Here is a 12364-nt window from a genome sequence, read left to right as displayed (position 1 = left end):
GGTATGGAGCTCCAAAAACCTCAACAAGTCGAAGTTGTCTAACAATTACGCAAGGAGACATTGTTACTTAACATGTACATGTATGTTACTACCCATGACACGGCAGGTAAATATCAAAAATTGCAGTCATGAGGTTGTGGTTTAGAAGGTGAGATTTTTTGTTGTTGTTTTATTTTGTGGAAATTTGGCGATGGGCCGAGTTGACCTCGGCAATGGGCCGAGTTGACCACCGCGATGGGCCGAGTTGACCAGATTTGCGATGGGCCGAGTTGGAAATGGGCCGAGTTGTCCTGATACCGACTAATACCCCGTTCTACAAACAGACACGCCCTGAGGGCATTGGGTTGTTCACGTGACGCACAAACGACAACCCCATTGGTCAGCACTTGGCAACGCTTAAACTACTCCGGTTGGGTTCGTGCACGTTGGAATGGATGATTGACACCTCTGCAGACGACATTATGTAGAAATTTTGTTAGCGGCTGAATCTTTGCTGTCAGTTTCCTCGGAATTTTCTCTAAATATTATGTACAATGGTTCTACACTTGTGAAAAAGAACGCCATGCTGCCACAAATGTTACTCAAGGCCAGGATTATCATCCCAGGTATGAAACGTTTTACCATTTTTCTGTTTACATGTATATGTTGAATCTGAAAAACTGCAAGTGAATATTACATCAACAAGTCAAAGCCAGTATAATGGATATCCACAAAATGCACATTCTTGTTTTGGCTTTTGCATGCAATATAAAGAATTTTTACGTCAAATGTTTACTACCAGTACGCTCCTGAAATGACTGCGTACTGCTCTTGTGACCCGGCAAACAACTTAGCTACTAGAGCCACCATACTATTTCTGTATCATTCTGTCGTATCCAAGATCTTATATTACAAGAGAATAACTTAGGTATGGGTTATCAACTGTGCTGTGCCCTTTGTGTTTATTTGTCGAACTAGGTTGAGACAACCGTCACAATCCCCAAACTTGCCCCACCGGTTTCCTAATCGTTTACCCACCGCTTGATCATGTTGAGCCTTATTCAAACACAATAAACGGGCGAAGGTAAAGTAACATGGTACTATAAGCTGTGCGATAGAAATGTCAATCATTAATGAAGCGTTGCTTTAGAAACACCCGTCGTTTTCAACCCCGCACGTACAGTAGCGCGGTGTTAGACTGGGTAGCAGACACCATGGCAGCGGCGGCCGGCGTAAGGGAGCGACTGTACGGGACTATCTACGGACAGTGTATCGGGGACGCCATCGGGCTGCTGACCGACTTTATGACTAAGAATCAGGCAACACAGGTAAGACTTTGATAACACACTGGCCTGCAAGATTAACAGAAGCGAACAAAGTACAAAAGTTCACTGCTTGTACGGCACATTATAAAACACTTAACGCTGAAGTGGTGTCTAAAGGTCCAAGTTCAAACACCGCACGAGCTCGAGTCTTACCCAAAAAAATGCAAAATATATTCAACAAAAGCCATGCAATTTTGCTTTTTTTTAGATTCCAACAAATATATTACAATTTAGCAACGTAAAATTGGAGAGAGTGAGTGAGTGAGTGAGTGAGTGAGTGAGTGAGTGAGTGAGTGAGTGAGTGAGTGAGTGAGCGAGTGACTGAGTGAGTGAGTGAGTGAGTGATCATGAGTGAAAAATGAAATGCATCAGGGCACTGGCCATGATATTTTCAACATCATACTGTCATACTGCGAAATATGGTGTGAAACACTGGATGTCTGATTTGAATTTTATCACTCAGATGTCAGATCGGAAATTTTATTTACCAGTATGTCCCTTCCCAGCGTTCGACTCAAAATGCTAGAGTCGGTAGCCAGTTTTTGTTGGTCTGGTATCCAACACAGTATTTTCCCCCTGGGCCTATAGAAACCGAAACAGTCATTCATGGGCCATAGAATAGGGTATTTTCACTCGTGTTTGCACCCACGTGACGATGACGTAAGTATTGTCCGCCATGTTGGATGGTTAAACCTCGAAGTCGTCGTGTAAATGTTGCTTTTTTGTGGGTATCTTTATCGACACAACAGAAGTACAACGACTTTCGTATGGTCTACTACATCTATACATACATACAGGAAAGTGGATACAAATGAATCAACCTATTTATATATGTTAGTTACAGGTCATGCACATGCAATGTATGATCCTGACCTTCTCAGGTTCAACCAACCAAAATGGCGGCTATGACGTCATGAGCAAACATCCTATTTGTTGTAATAACTGTAAAAAGGAACATGGCGGCCCGTACCCTAACCCACCCCCTCTCCCCCTCCAGGTTTACCCCGATCCCCTGGAGTACCACATGAAGGTCGCGGATGGACACAGAGACAGCTGGGCGGTGGGAGACTGGACGGACGACAGCGATCAGATGATCCTCATCATGCAGACACTCGCCAACTCTAAGGGAAAGGTTAGCTGTCAATCATGTAGAATCCAAAAACACAATTTATTTATCTATACATTACTCTTCGTTTCTGTATATTGAATACAGAATGTGAGCCATTTTAATTTACTGCAGGATTTTTTCTTTGCAAATGAGGGAGACACGTTTTGAATCTATCATTATCTACAGCAAAGTTCTAATTTCTTCAATCAATTATATGCAAACAGCACAGCGAAAACGCGTTCGTGCCTACCTTGTGTAGCAAATTTTATCTGTTCCTTTGAACTTTTTATTCTGTACATACATGTATGCATCAAGTCAGAACTTTGCAATAGAGTCTAATAATCATTTTAAGTTATTTCTAGTTTTACATTCTTGAAACCACAACTAAAACTAAATAATAGCTAGTCTCTTTATCATTGCTTGGCAATATGTATGTACATGTGACAATACTTTACATTTGGGACCTCATTGACTGCAACAGTGACACCTAGCTGCAGTGCGAATTGAAGCCAGTCATCATTGTCCTGAGGAAGGTGACAGACCGTCACTGAAACGTCGGTATCTTTAAATTCTGGTTGTGAATAACGACTACGCATACGGTAGCACAAACAAAGGATACGTATCTTTAGAGAAAGAAAATTATTTAAAAAGGTCAACTCTGCTTGCTACAGGTGGACAAGACCACGGTTTGTGATTTCGCCCAGCGACTGTACCGGTGGACAGTGGAGGGGTTTCCCGAGCTGGGTGACAAGGGCGGCTGTGTCCTGGAGCAAACGACCCAGAGGGTCCTGAAACAGAAGAGCTTTACACAGAACCCACATTACGTAAGTCACACTTTTGAGACACACAACTATACGATTTTGATTTAGAAGATTTGCATTCACACACTCACTTATGTTTACTAGTATACTATACATGAAGCCCATGCTTTGGTCCTATTTCCAGAGCGGGGGCCCGGCCGGGCAGCTTGTGGGAACGAAAAAAAAATGATATGAAAGACAACAAAAGGCACAAAACGTTAAGAAATGCACTAAGAGTTTATTGTGTATTTTCTTGAAATGCATTTTTTATTTTTCGCTTTCGCAAACCGCCCGGCCGGGCCCCTGATTGAAAATGTGACCGAAGCATAAGTTGGGTTAGTTGTTGAACAAGGTTATTTTCATATTGATGCCATTGTATAAGGGATGCCATTAAGGAAGGGATGTACATTGTTCAATTCAAATTATACAAATTATGAGTTTTCTTTTCATAATGATTGATTGAAATACCAATATTCCTGTACCCTAGGCAGCCCTGCAGGTTTGGCAGAAGAGCGGCGGAACGTCAGCGCCTAACGGGGCCGTGATGAGAACCTCCATCCTCGGAGTTCATAACCACAAAGACCTTCAGACTGTCATCAACAACACCCGGGCGTTCTGTCTAACCACGCATGCAGATCCAAGGTAATTACAATACATATAACGCGCTTGGTCGTGTTCTGGGTCAAATGTCACTTCTATGCCTATGGTGCGAATCCCACCGCTGCCACCAATGTAACTTAGTAGTCGTATACATCGTACGATTCTTTTTGTCGTTCGACTTTCAGCAAACATATAAAATATAAAACAAAACTGACCATTGGCAAGAACCTTCCACATTCTTTTCAGCCACCTATAGATGAAACCTGCACGACACATCCAAACCTGTTCTAGGAATGGCATAGCTTGTTGTCGTAAACCGTGTACTGAACAACCACATTCATCCAAGTCTTAAAGAAATAAAAAATGTAGTTTTGTTGTAAGCTCTATGACTGAGTACATTTCTTTACAGCCTGATTGGCCTGGTAAAAAGGCGAGGTGCCTTAAAGTAAATAAAACTAAACTAACTGACCATGAGAGCAAATCTGGTAGCTAATATAGTATATGTCAATACATGAAGTATGTTCTAACTTCCAACACTATGAATAGAGACAACCAACAGATATTGTGACTTTTGAACGCAGGATCACGGTATATAGTGTTTTCTGTTTACTCCTCTTTCTGAACAGGTGCGTGGCGTCTTGCGTTGCCGTGACGACGGCCATCGCACTGATGCTGCAAGGGTGGCGGGACGTGTCGGCCATCGCCAGAGAGAGCTTCGAACTGGCGCAGGCGCAACTGCCTGCAGGAAATGATGCAATGGTACGCCCCCTCTACCTGCCTCAAGACACGCACACAGAAACACACCTACATGCACAGACACACACGCACACACACACACACACAGATGCACAGACACACAGATTTCCTTGATCATATCTGATGTGAGACTCTAAAAACGTATATATTTTGCAACGACATCATGATGAGGTGCAATTTTTTAGACAAGCGTCTTGTTTGTGGCTTATACATAAAAGATGACTCAAAAGAGTTACTTTGAAAAGAATAGAAAATGCTGGCAGCTAAAATGGCCTGTTTTGTAAGAGTTGTTTGACGCTATAAATGAAAGTTACACCTACACTACATTCAAATTTGAAATGACTGTTTTTTTCGTGTGTGTATAGAGACAAGAGTTGATGACGTGCATGCAGGTGCGGGATCTGCGCACGCTCCACCTGGACGAGACAGACACGGTTGGTTACACGTACAAGGCGCTAGGAGCCGGTTTCTGGGCGCTAAGGCAGCGGAGCTTCAGGGATACCATCATACAAATCGCCATGGAGGTTAGCACGGTTAACTTAGTAATGTTTGATTATGAACATCAAAAGGGAGGGAGCTTTAAGCTTTGTTCATACACATGTAAACGGAGTTTCAGTAACGTTACATGTCATTCAGACCGGCAGAATGTACTGCAGTTTTGCTTTTCATTGATATGCCTGGGAATACTTTTATCAGGTTGATGAATCGAAGGGTATTAGTCTAAGAGTGATGCGTTGTAGTCTAGGTGGAAATTTAAACTTTCTCACTAGTAAACAATTATTTTTCTTGGCGTGTGTGTACATAGATGTTTGTTTACTTCTGAGGGGCCTTAACCTCTGACCTTATCTACAACCCCGGGCCCTTGCAGTGCTTTAACTGTGAGATGGAAGATTTCTAAACGGGTCTGAACCGTCTAATGAATAGTTGCCATCTGTTGCAAAAAAAAAATATCAGTAGTTCTCAAACCATGCATTTTTACAAATTATTGTTCTGAATTACGCTTTTTAAGCTGTGTGGAAACTAGTTTTCTCATGTACTCGGAACCGTTGGAACCTTGACGTGCAGTGCGTGTTTGAACCGCAGGGGGGCAATGCTGCCACTAACAGCGCGGTGGCCGGTGCGCTGCTGGGCTGCAGGCTGGGGAGGGACAGACTGCGGGGACCCTGGCTGTACGGACTGCGCCACAAGCACTGGCTGGACGATCAGATACAAACGTGAGTCGGCAAAAATCTTTTTCTCAACTGAAACATTCATATCTAAATGTTCTCGGTTCATGGCTACCAGCACGTCTATTACATCCGAAAATAATTTCATCAGGTTGGTGGAAAATAGGATATGGGAGATTCTTTATACACAACCGGGTATTGATCTCACCTGCTGACGTTTCGGTGTCTATCAGACACGTCTATTACATGTTATCGGTCGAACACTTCCCCGTCCTTGGTGCTGAACTTGCCAATGAACTTTCCAATGGAACCGAAATTGTAGCGCCCTCTGCGCAACAGTTAACGTAGTTCTAAATTACAGTAAACATCACGATTAAACCTTCATAATCACTGTGTGGAGTACATGATGTTATTTATGTATGATTTGCCAGTGCTTCGGTTGTCCACTTACGCTGTATTACCTTTCCCTGCATGCAGGTATCTTCGTGCAGTCAACTTCCTTTCAATGTCGCTAGGGGGCGCTAAGCGTCAAAAGCAGCCGCCTGAAGTAGACCAATGGCTGATGGACATCATAGACAGAGAGAGGCGGGACAAAGACGGTGGAAATGAGCAGACAGATAGAGAACCACACGGAATGGGCACAAAAGCACGTGGGAAAAACGAGTTGCCAACATCTTCTGGGCGCCCGCAGATGATAATAGGTCCCCCCGCGGAAAACCAAAATGATGAGGACAGTCCGTCTCCCGATTTTGAAATACAGTCCTTGGAAAGAGTATCCACAACAGAATGGGAGGGAGACGGTAGGAGGTCATCGGAGAGACAGAAGGGGCCCGTGGGGCAGAAGTTACGTATAAGCCCGCTTGGAAGATACGGTACGGACGGTAGAACAGAATCGAGTTCGGACGGGGGCCAGCGGGTACGGAACAGATACACGGACGGCAAACCCACGGGCCCTCGACTGGGTCCACTGGAAGAATACACCAGCAGGGTACACCCCGGTAACATAGACAAAAGAACGAGCAGCGAGTTTAGCTACACCAGGCGGCCAGCACTTACAGAAAGAATCGCGTTCCCACAGGACAGAACTTCCTCCCAATATCGCAAGGGGTCACTGCCGCGAGATGTGAACCAGTACAGAAAACTAACGAACATACCTGGACACAATTTTGATAAATCTGAAGAATCTATAACGATGTGGCCGCGCAGAATTCCCTCCCCTCCATACTCAAGACAGTCGTCTCCTTTAGTTGAAGATGTCAGGGCTACTGGCAACCTTTCCCGGCACGCTAGACACTCCCTCCCGCCCGATCTCAAGTCGCTACTACAGCAGAGCGAAAAGGGAGTTAATAAACTGAACTCAACTCGGATGAATGGTGAAGAACATCGGCGTAACGTTCAACGTTCTAGCTCGCTTCCTACCGACCGTGAGTACGCTTCAGACACGGCAAATACTGGGCTTGAAAGGTTGAAACATTCTCACCCAAGTTTGACTTTAAGTTCTACTTTTCCTGGACAAGGGGCAGATCGGAGGAGAGCTCGATCGGACGATGTTTATGTGAGACAGGGGCGGGCGGTTCCCTATACACGCTCCGTCTCTCCTGCACGACATGTCAGCTTCTCGAGTCATAGGTGACTTGGAGGGGTGTCTAAATAAGTAAACGAATGAAACTATGACTTATTCGCATGTTTATAATATATATATATATAATTACAACGACAAGCAATAATTGATTGATCTTTATTTTCATATTCTTGACAACATACTAGGCTAAATGAAGTAGTTATACTGTTACATCAAAAACTAGAAGTGAAAAATAATAACCTGTAGTGTTGATAGTGAACAAGGGGAGAGACAAAACAGTTTATCATATAGATTTATGCTATCACTAACTTTACCATATACATATCTCTAGATCTCTTGTTAATAAAACAGTAAATGATATCAAGCCTTGCAATTGCTTCCACGTAATCTATTGTTTACATATTATTACTGAATCTATTGTTCTCAAAGATGCGGTTAACATATAACGCTGTACTACCACTAGATAAATCGTTAACATGCTATCACTAAATGTTTACAAAACAGTTAAACATGCAAAGCTATGCTATCACTTAAGGTAGCGTATATATGTTATGGCTAAATCTATTGTTTACACAACAGTCGATAGTATAGAGCTATGCTGCTATCAAATCTGTCGTATATATATTTTCAATAAATCTATTGTTTACTAAGCAGTTAAACATATAAAGCTATGCTACCACTAATTGTAACGTATACATATTATCAATAAATCTGTTGATTCAAAGCAGCTATTACTAAATCTATCATATATATATGTTATGACTAAAGCTATTGTTTACACAATAGTTAACCATACAAAGCTATGCAACCATAAAACCTATCGTACGCATATCATCAATAAATCTATCGTTTCAAAACAATTAATAATACAAAGCTATGCTAGCACCTAATCTATCGTATACATGTTGTTACTGTATCTATTGGTCACAAAACAGTTAAACATGGAGAGCTATGCTTCCACTAAATGTATCGTGCACATATTTTCAATAAATCTATGTTTCAAAACAGTTAAACGTATGAAAGTATGCTACCACTACATCTATCATATACATGTTAAGACTAAATCTATTGTTTATACAATAGTTAACCATACAAAGCTATTCTACCAATAAATCTATCATATGTATACATGTTATCCCTTAATCTATTGTTTACAATACAGTTACAAGCAAATAAAGCTATTCTATCACTATAAATGTACCGTATACATTTACAAAAGTTGAAGACACGTTGTACTTTAGCATTTGACAACATTTTGGACCCATAAAAATGGCACATATACAATGGATGTACTTTCAGCACGTTTATGTGCTTTTACAATGAATACTTCGGTTGGCTACGCCCAGTAGCCATTAGTAGCAAAGAGTTCAAACTACCAGTTTACACTAGTACTGTTTCATTACGAACAGTATTTACTCTTTATATATCTTAGCCTGGAGTTTTCCATGAGGCTGGCGGCTGCTCAATTTAATACATGTAGTTGCGAGGTAAGCACTTCTCTACTGCTGGCTACGTAAAGCATTGTCTAGAGTATTGTGTCGTCCAAAAACTTGCCAATGGTACAACGATTTATCTCTAGCATCATTTACAAACTTACACTGTCTTGCCATCCAATGTATGAACTATTTTCTACTTACTTATAGAATCTTTTGACGGTTAATATATTTTGTATGTACGAGTGCTATACTCACTTCTTTGGTACGTTTAGTCGGTAAGGCACATTGTGCTGTACAGATGAGTGCCGTTTCAAGTACAGGGTGTAGCTCTGGCGTACTCGGGTCCGTAGAAGGCGAGCTGCTTGTCCAGGTCGAGCTCCAGTGTGCGGAAGGACGGCCGCTCGGCGGGCTGCCAGCGCCAACACTGCTGCATCAGGTCGTACCTGCAGATAACGGAGAAAGCGATTGTCGTATGGACTGAAGCTACCTTAGCTCCGGATTACCCTTTCGAGTCTTTATTGTTATTCACATACATTGCAACTGTTTATCACGTCTGATAGAAACTGTGCTAAGACGTTTGAATTTTCTTTTGGGAATAGTTTGTAAGCTGCATTACAATATTTTACAATTGCACGGTCATAATACCTATGGGATGCGTGTTGATGACGAGCAGAATTAGGCAAAAAGTCACCAGTATAATTCTATCGCATTATGTGTTTATATTTTTTCTTGGTAGATGTGTCATTTTTTCTACTTACTGCATGGTTCCCACTAAACAAACTCTTGAACAGGGTGCAGAAACTACCAGACTTACATGCCGTCAGAACAGCCCTGGGGTTGGGGCATCCTCAGTCCAGTCTGTATGCGTTCTTTCAGCTGGGCCATCGGCACGTCAGGATAAGGATCGCCCCCTAGCGAACTTATCTCGTACAGCACTATTCCGAAGGACCACCTGTCAGGGGAGTTGATATTAGGACATGGAAACGAAAAAGTATGTCAAACTCAAAATTCTGATGTGAACTCGAAAGAAATGGTGTTTTTTTTCATTTCTTTTTAGAGAATTGGATAGACTCAGCCCTACAGCACTCTTTCTAGAGTATAGTTAGAGTTTGACGTAGGATTTGAGTATCAAATTTACATTGCAAAAATTGTGACAAAATTACTCACACATCACTCTGTGTGGTGTAGGCCTGCCCACCCTGCATCCGCTCGGGTGCCATCCATTTCCAAGGCACCATTTGTAGCCGGTTCTGTCGACGGTAACCTCGGCTGTAGATGTCTTCTGCTAGCCCGAAGTCGGAAATCTTCACCGTCAGTTTCTCCCCGACCAGCACGTTCCGGGCGGCCAGGTCACCGTGGATGTAACGGGACCGGGAGATGTGGTCCTGAAATGAACATATTCATACAAAGGTCGTCACTGAATTGATACATTGTCACTTCAGTCCAGTCTGGAAGGGGTTGAGGGGATGCATCTCCTTATCATAGTCCAGAGGTACATATATATATGGTTTATTGACGTCTTTTCATACATCTGTTTGGCCATCTTTTACATCTGCAGCATGCTGTACACATGCAGCACCTGGCACACCTGCAACACCTGGCACATTTTCAGCACCGGCACATCTGCAGCACCTCTCACATCTGGTATGTCATTGTACGCGCGGAACCTGTAAGTACTTACCATGCCTCTAGCAATCTGCCGGGCCACCTGGTACATCTGTATCACCTCGAAGTTGTAGATGTCGTCATGAGGTCCGTCAGAGGTCTCCTCCTGTATAACACAAAGAAATATACACCATGGCCGGGGAATGGGAATTCTTGTGAATCCGGATAATTCCCAAGTTCATAAAAGACTCTTCATTGTTCTATCTTACTATTTTGAACTTCCTTTTCAAGTTTCAGAAGACAACAATAATACGTCTCACCTGCCGACATTTCCTTAAGAAGCTCTTCAGGTCTCCATACGGCATGAACTCCGTGATGAGATACAGATGGTCTCGCACCACCGTGCTGCAGCCGACCAGACCTAGCAGGTTCTTCTGAACCCCCAGATCCACAACTGCGCGTATTTCCTGCAGGAAACTCAGCTTGTCTTCTTCACTGGCATTGTCTGTAGTTGGTCAGAACAGAACATTCAGAATGGTGCGAATTGTCCATTTTCAATAATGGTTACGAATGGGAAAAGAAACGAGAACCTGGTTTCAAATGTATTCATTTCCACATTCTTGTAGGGATCTCGATCGCAATCTCTACTGACAGAGACTTCGATCTCAATAGATCACAATCTCTACTCTGAAATACACACACACGAACACACACACACATACATACACGCACGGGCGCGCGCACACGAACACGCACACACACACACACACACACACACACATACACACACATACGCACACACACACACATACACACAGATAATTTTTTTTAGAAAAGTATACAAGACCTTTAACGGTCTTAACGACGACGTCCTCAGTCTCGTCGTCCCACGTCAGGGTTGCCCGGTAAGCGAGGCCGAACGCCCCGCTGCCGATCCTCTCGCCAAGCGTCAGTCGGCTGGGGTCGACCTCAAACCCCGGGAACTCTGGCCGGATAGGAACCATCGGCACCGCCTCCCGCATCATCCTGTCGTGGACTGTACAAAAACAGAGAGAAGAAAATTCGGAAAGAATTTCTTGTCAAAACTCTTCATGTTAGTTCTTTCTAAAACCTCTCACATTACATTTTTGATACCACATACGACAGAATTAAAATCATGAGACTTCGGTACTACATATATCCGTTAATATCCGTACTACAAGTAGCTGAACTAAATGTGTGAGCACTACGAGCATACATCGGGAAAAATTGGTTTCATATCTTTACATTCAGTCTTTCTTATATCGAATATGCCATTGAAATCCTTTAACATAGCACCTTTCCGGCGTTCAGCACAATGTACATCGACATAAAATATTGGGACTTGAAACGATTTGCAGATGAATTAGAATTCTAATACAGAAATTAATAAGGACGAAAAGAAATAAAAGCAATTGGTAAACTTTCTCTTAATGTACAAATGCTATGTCTACCTGATGGCTTGACTCAGGGAATTGCCAAGCTTGCAAGACAAGACACATTGGTAAGAACGAAATGCAAATGAACAGCCTACTTTCCTTAACTGGCTTCAGAGCAAATAGAAGATTTTACGAACTTATTCTATCATCAGATAAAAAATAATCAATCGAAAATGTGCTGTCTTCATCGTTCCTCCTCCTCCTTCGTCTCAAGAAGACCATGAAGACGGAAGCTGCCACAAGCATCGCTGCGCCTGTTCCGGCTCCGGTGCCGCCGATGACGACTGCAATGAGACTCTGTTCTGTAGATGCAGTGTGGGTTATAACAACCTGTTTTTTTCAGGCACCAGAACAACAATACCTACACTGTGGCCACGAAGTTTGTCCTCCTGCTATTAGGACAATAGGATAACAATTATTTCATCTGTTTTAGCAATATCTGTTATCGTTTTCTTACGAAGTTTGTCCTCCTGCTATTAGGACTTAAATAGACATGCACATTCTTATACATTTACTTAGACTTCACACTAACCTTAGACATATAGCTAGT

General features: G+C 42.7%; 3 protein-coding genes across 4 annotated transcripts in view; 1 reads left to right on the top strand and 2 right to left on the bottom strand.

The window, feature by feature from the left end:
* Positions 1-12364, bottom strand: part of LOC136434602 (calmodulin-4-like) — a 129095-nt gene that overhangs the window by 113763 nt on the left and 2968 nt on the right. The window lies entirely within an intron of this gene.
* Positions 358-7680, top strand: LOC136434590 (uncharacterized). Of its 2 annotated transcripts, XM_066427478.1 has the most exons (9): positions 358-605; positions 1163-1307; positions 2302-2436; positions 3084-3236; positions 3700-3854; positions 4439-4571; positions 4934-5092; positions 5652-5782; positions 6212-7680. In XM_066427478.1, the coding sequence occupies exons 2-9, from the start codon at positions 1194-1196 to the stop codon at positions 7365-7367; spliced, it is 2136 nt and encodes a 711-aa protein (XP_066283575.1). In that variant the 5' UTR covers positions 358-605; positions 1163-1193; the 3' UTR covers positions 7368-7680. The 2 variants fall into 2 exon arrangements, with proteins under 2 accessions (XP_066283575.1, XP_066283574.1); XM_066427477.1 differs by lacking the exon at positions 358-605 and having other exon boundaries at positions 1043-1307.
* Positions 7696-11661, bottom strand: LOC136434591 (fibroblast growth factor receptor 4-like). Its single transcript, XM_066427480.1, has 6 exons — positions 11205-11661; positions 10678-10862; positions 10434-10523; positions 9920-10137; positions 9567-9704; positions 7696-9195 (listed from the first exon to the last, which is right to left on the bottom strand). Exons 1-6 carry the CDS (start codon positions 11380-11382, stop codon positions 9063-9065), a joined length of 942 nt encoding a protein of 313 aa, XP_066283577.1. The 5' UTR covers positions 11383-11661; the 3' UTR covers positions 7696-9062.

The sequence above is a fragment of the Branchiostoma lanceolatum genome, chromosome 5 (genome assembly GCF_035083965.1).
Source record: "Branchiostoma lanceolatum isolate klBraLanc5 chromosome 5, klBraLanc5.hap2, whole genome shotgun sequence".
In the NCBI taxonomy this organism is placed as follows: Eukaryota; Metazoa; Chordata; class Leptocardii; order Amphioxiformes; family Branchiostomatidae; genus Branchiostoma; species Branchiostoma lanceolatum.
The sequence above is the reverse complement of the archived record's forward strand: the minus strand, read 5'-3'. Positions and strand labels throughout refer to the sequence as shown.

What these genes read in the sequence shown, in the direction of transcription:
- LOC136434590 (XM_066427477.1), top strand. Translation starts at nt 1,113, where the DNA reads ATGAAGCGTTGCTTTAGAAACACCCGTCGTTTTCAACCCCGCACGTAC. An exon ending in ACCACGCATGCAGATCCAAG is followed by an intron (nt 3,855 to 4,438) that starts GTAATTACAATA and finishes CTTTCTGAACAG; the next exon opens with GTGCGTGGCGTCTTGCGTTG. An exon ending in CTGCAGGAAATGATGCAATG is followed by an intron (nt 4,572 to 4,933) that starts GTACGCCCCCTC and finishes GTGTGTGTATAG; the next exon opens with AGACAAGAGTTGATGACGTG.
- LOC136434591 (XM_066427480.1), bottom strand. Translation starts at nt 11,382, where the DNA reads ATGATGCGGGAGGCGGTGCCGATGGTTCCTATCCGGCCAGAGTTCCCG. An exon ending in GGCAGATTGCTAGAGGCATG is followed by an intron (nt 10,138 to 10,433) that starts GTAAGTACTTAC and finishes TGTTCATTTCAG; the next exon opens with GACCACATCTCCCGGTCCCG. An exon ending in CAGGGCTGTTCTGACGGCAT is followed by an intron (nt 9,196 to 9,566) that starts GTAAGTCTGGTA and finishes CGTTATCTGCAG; the next exon opens with GTACGACCTGATGCAGCAGT.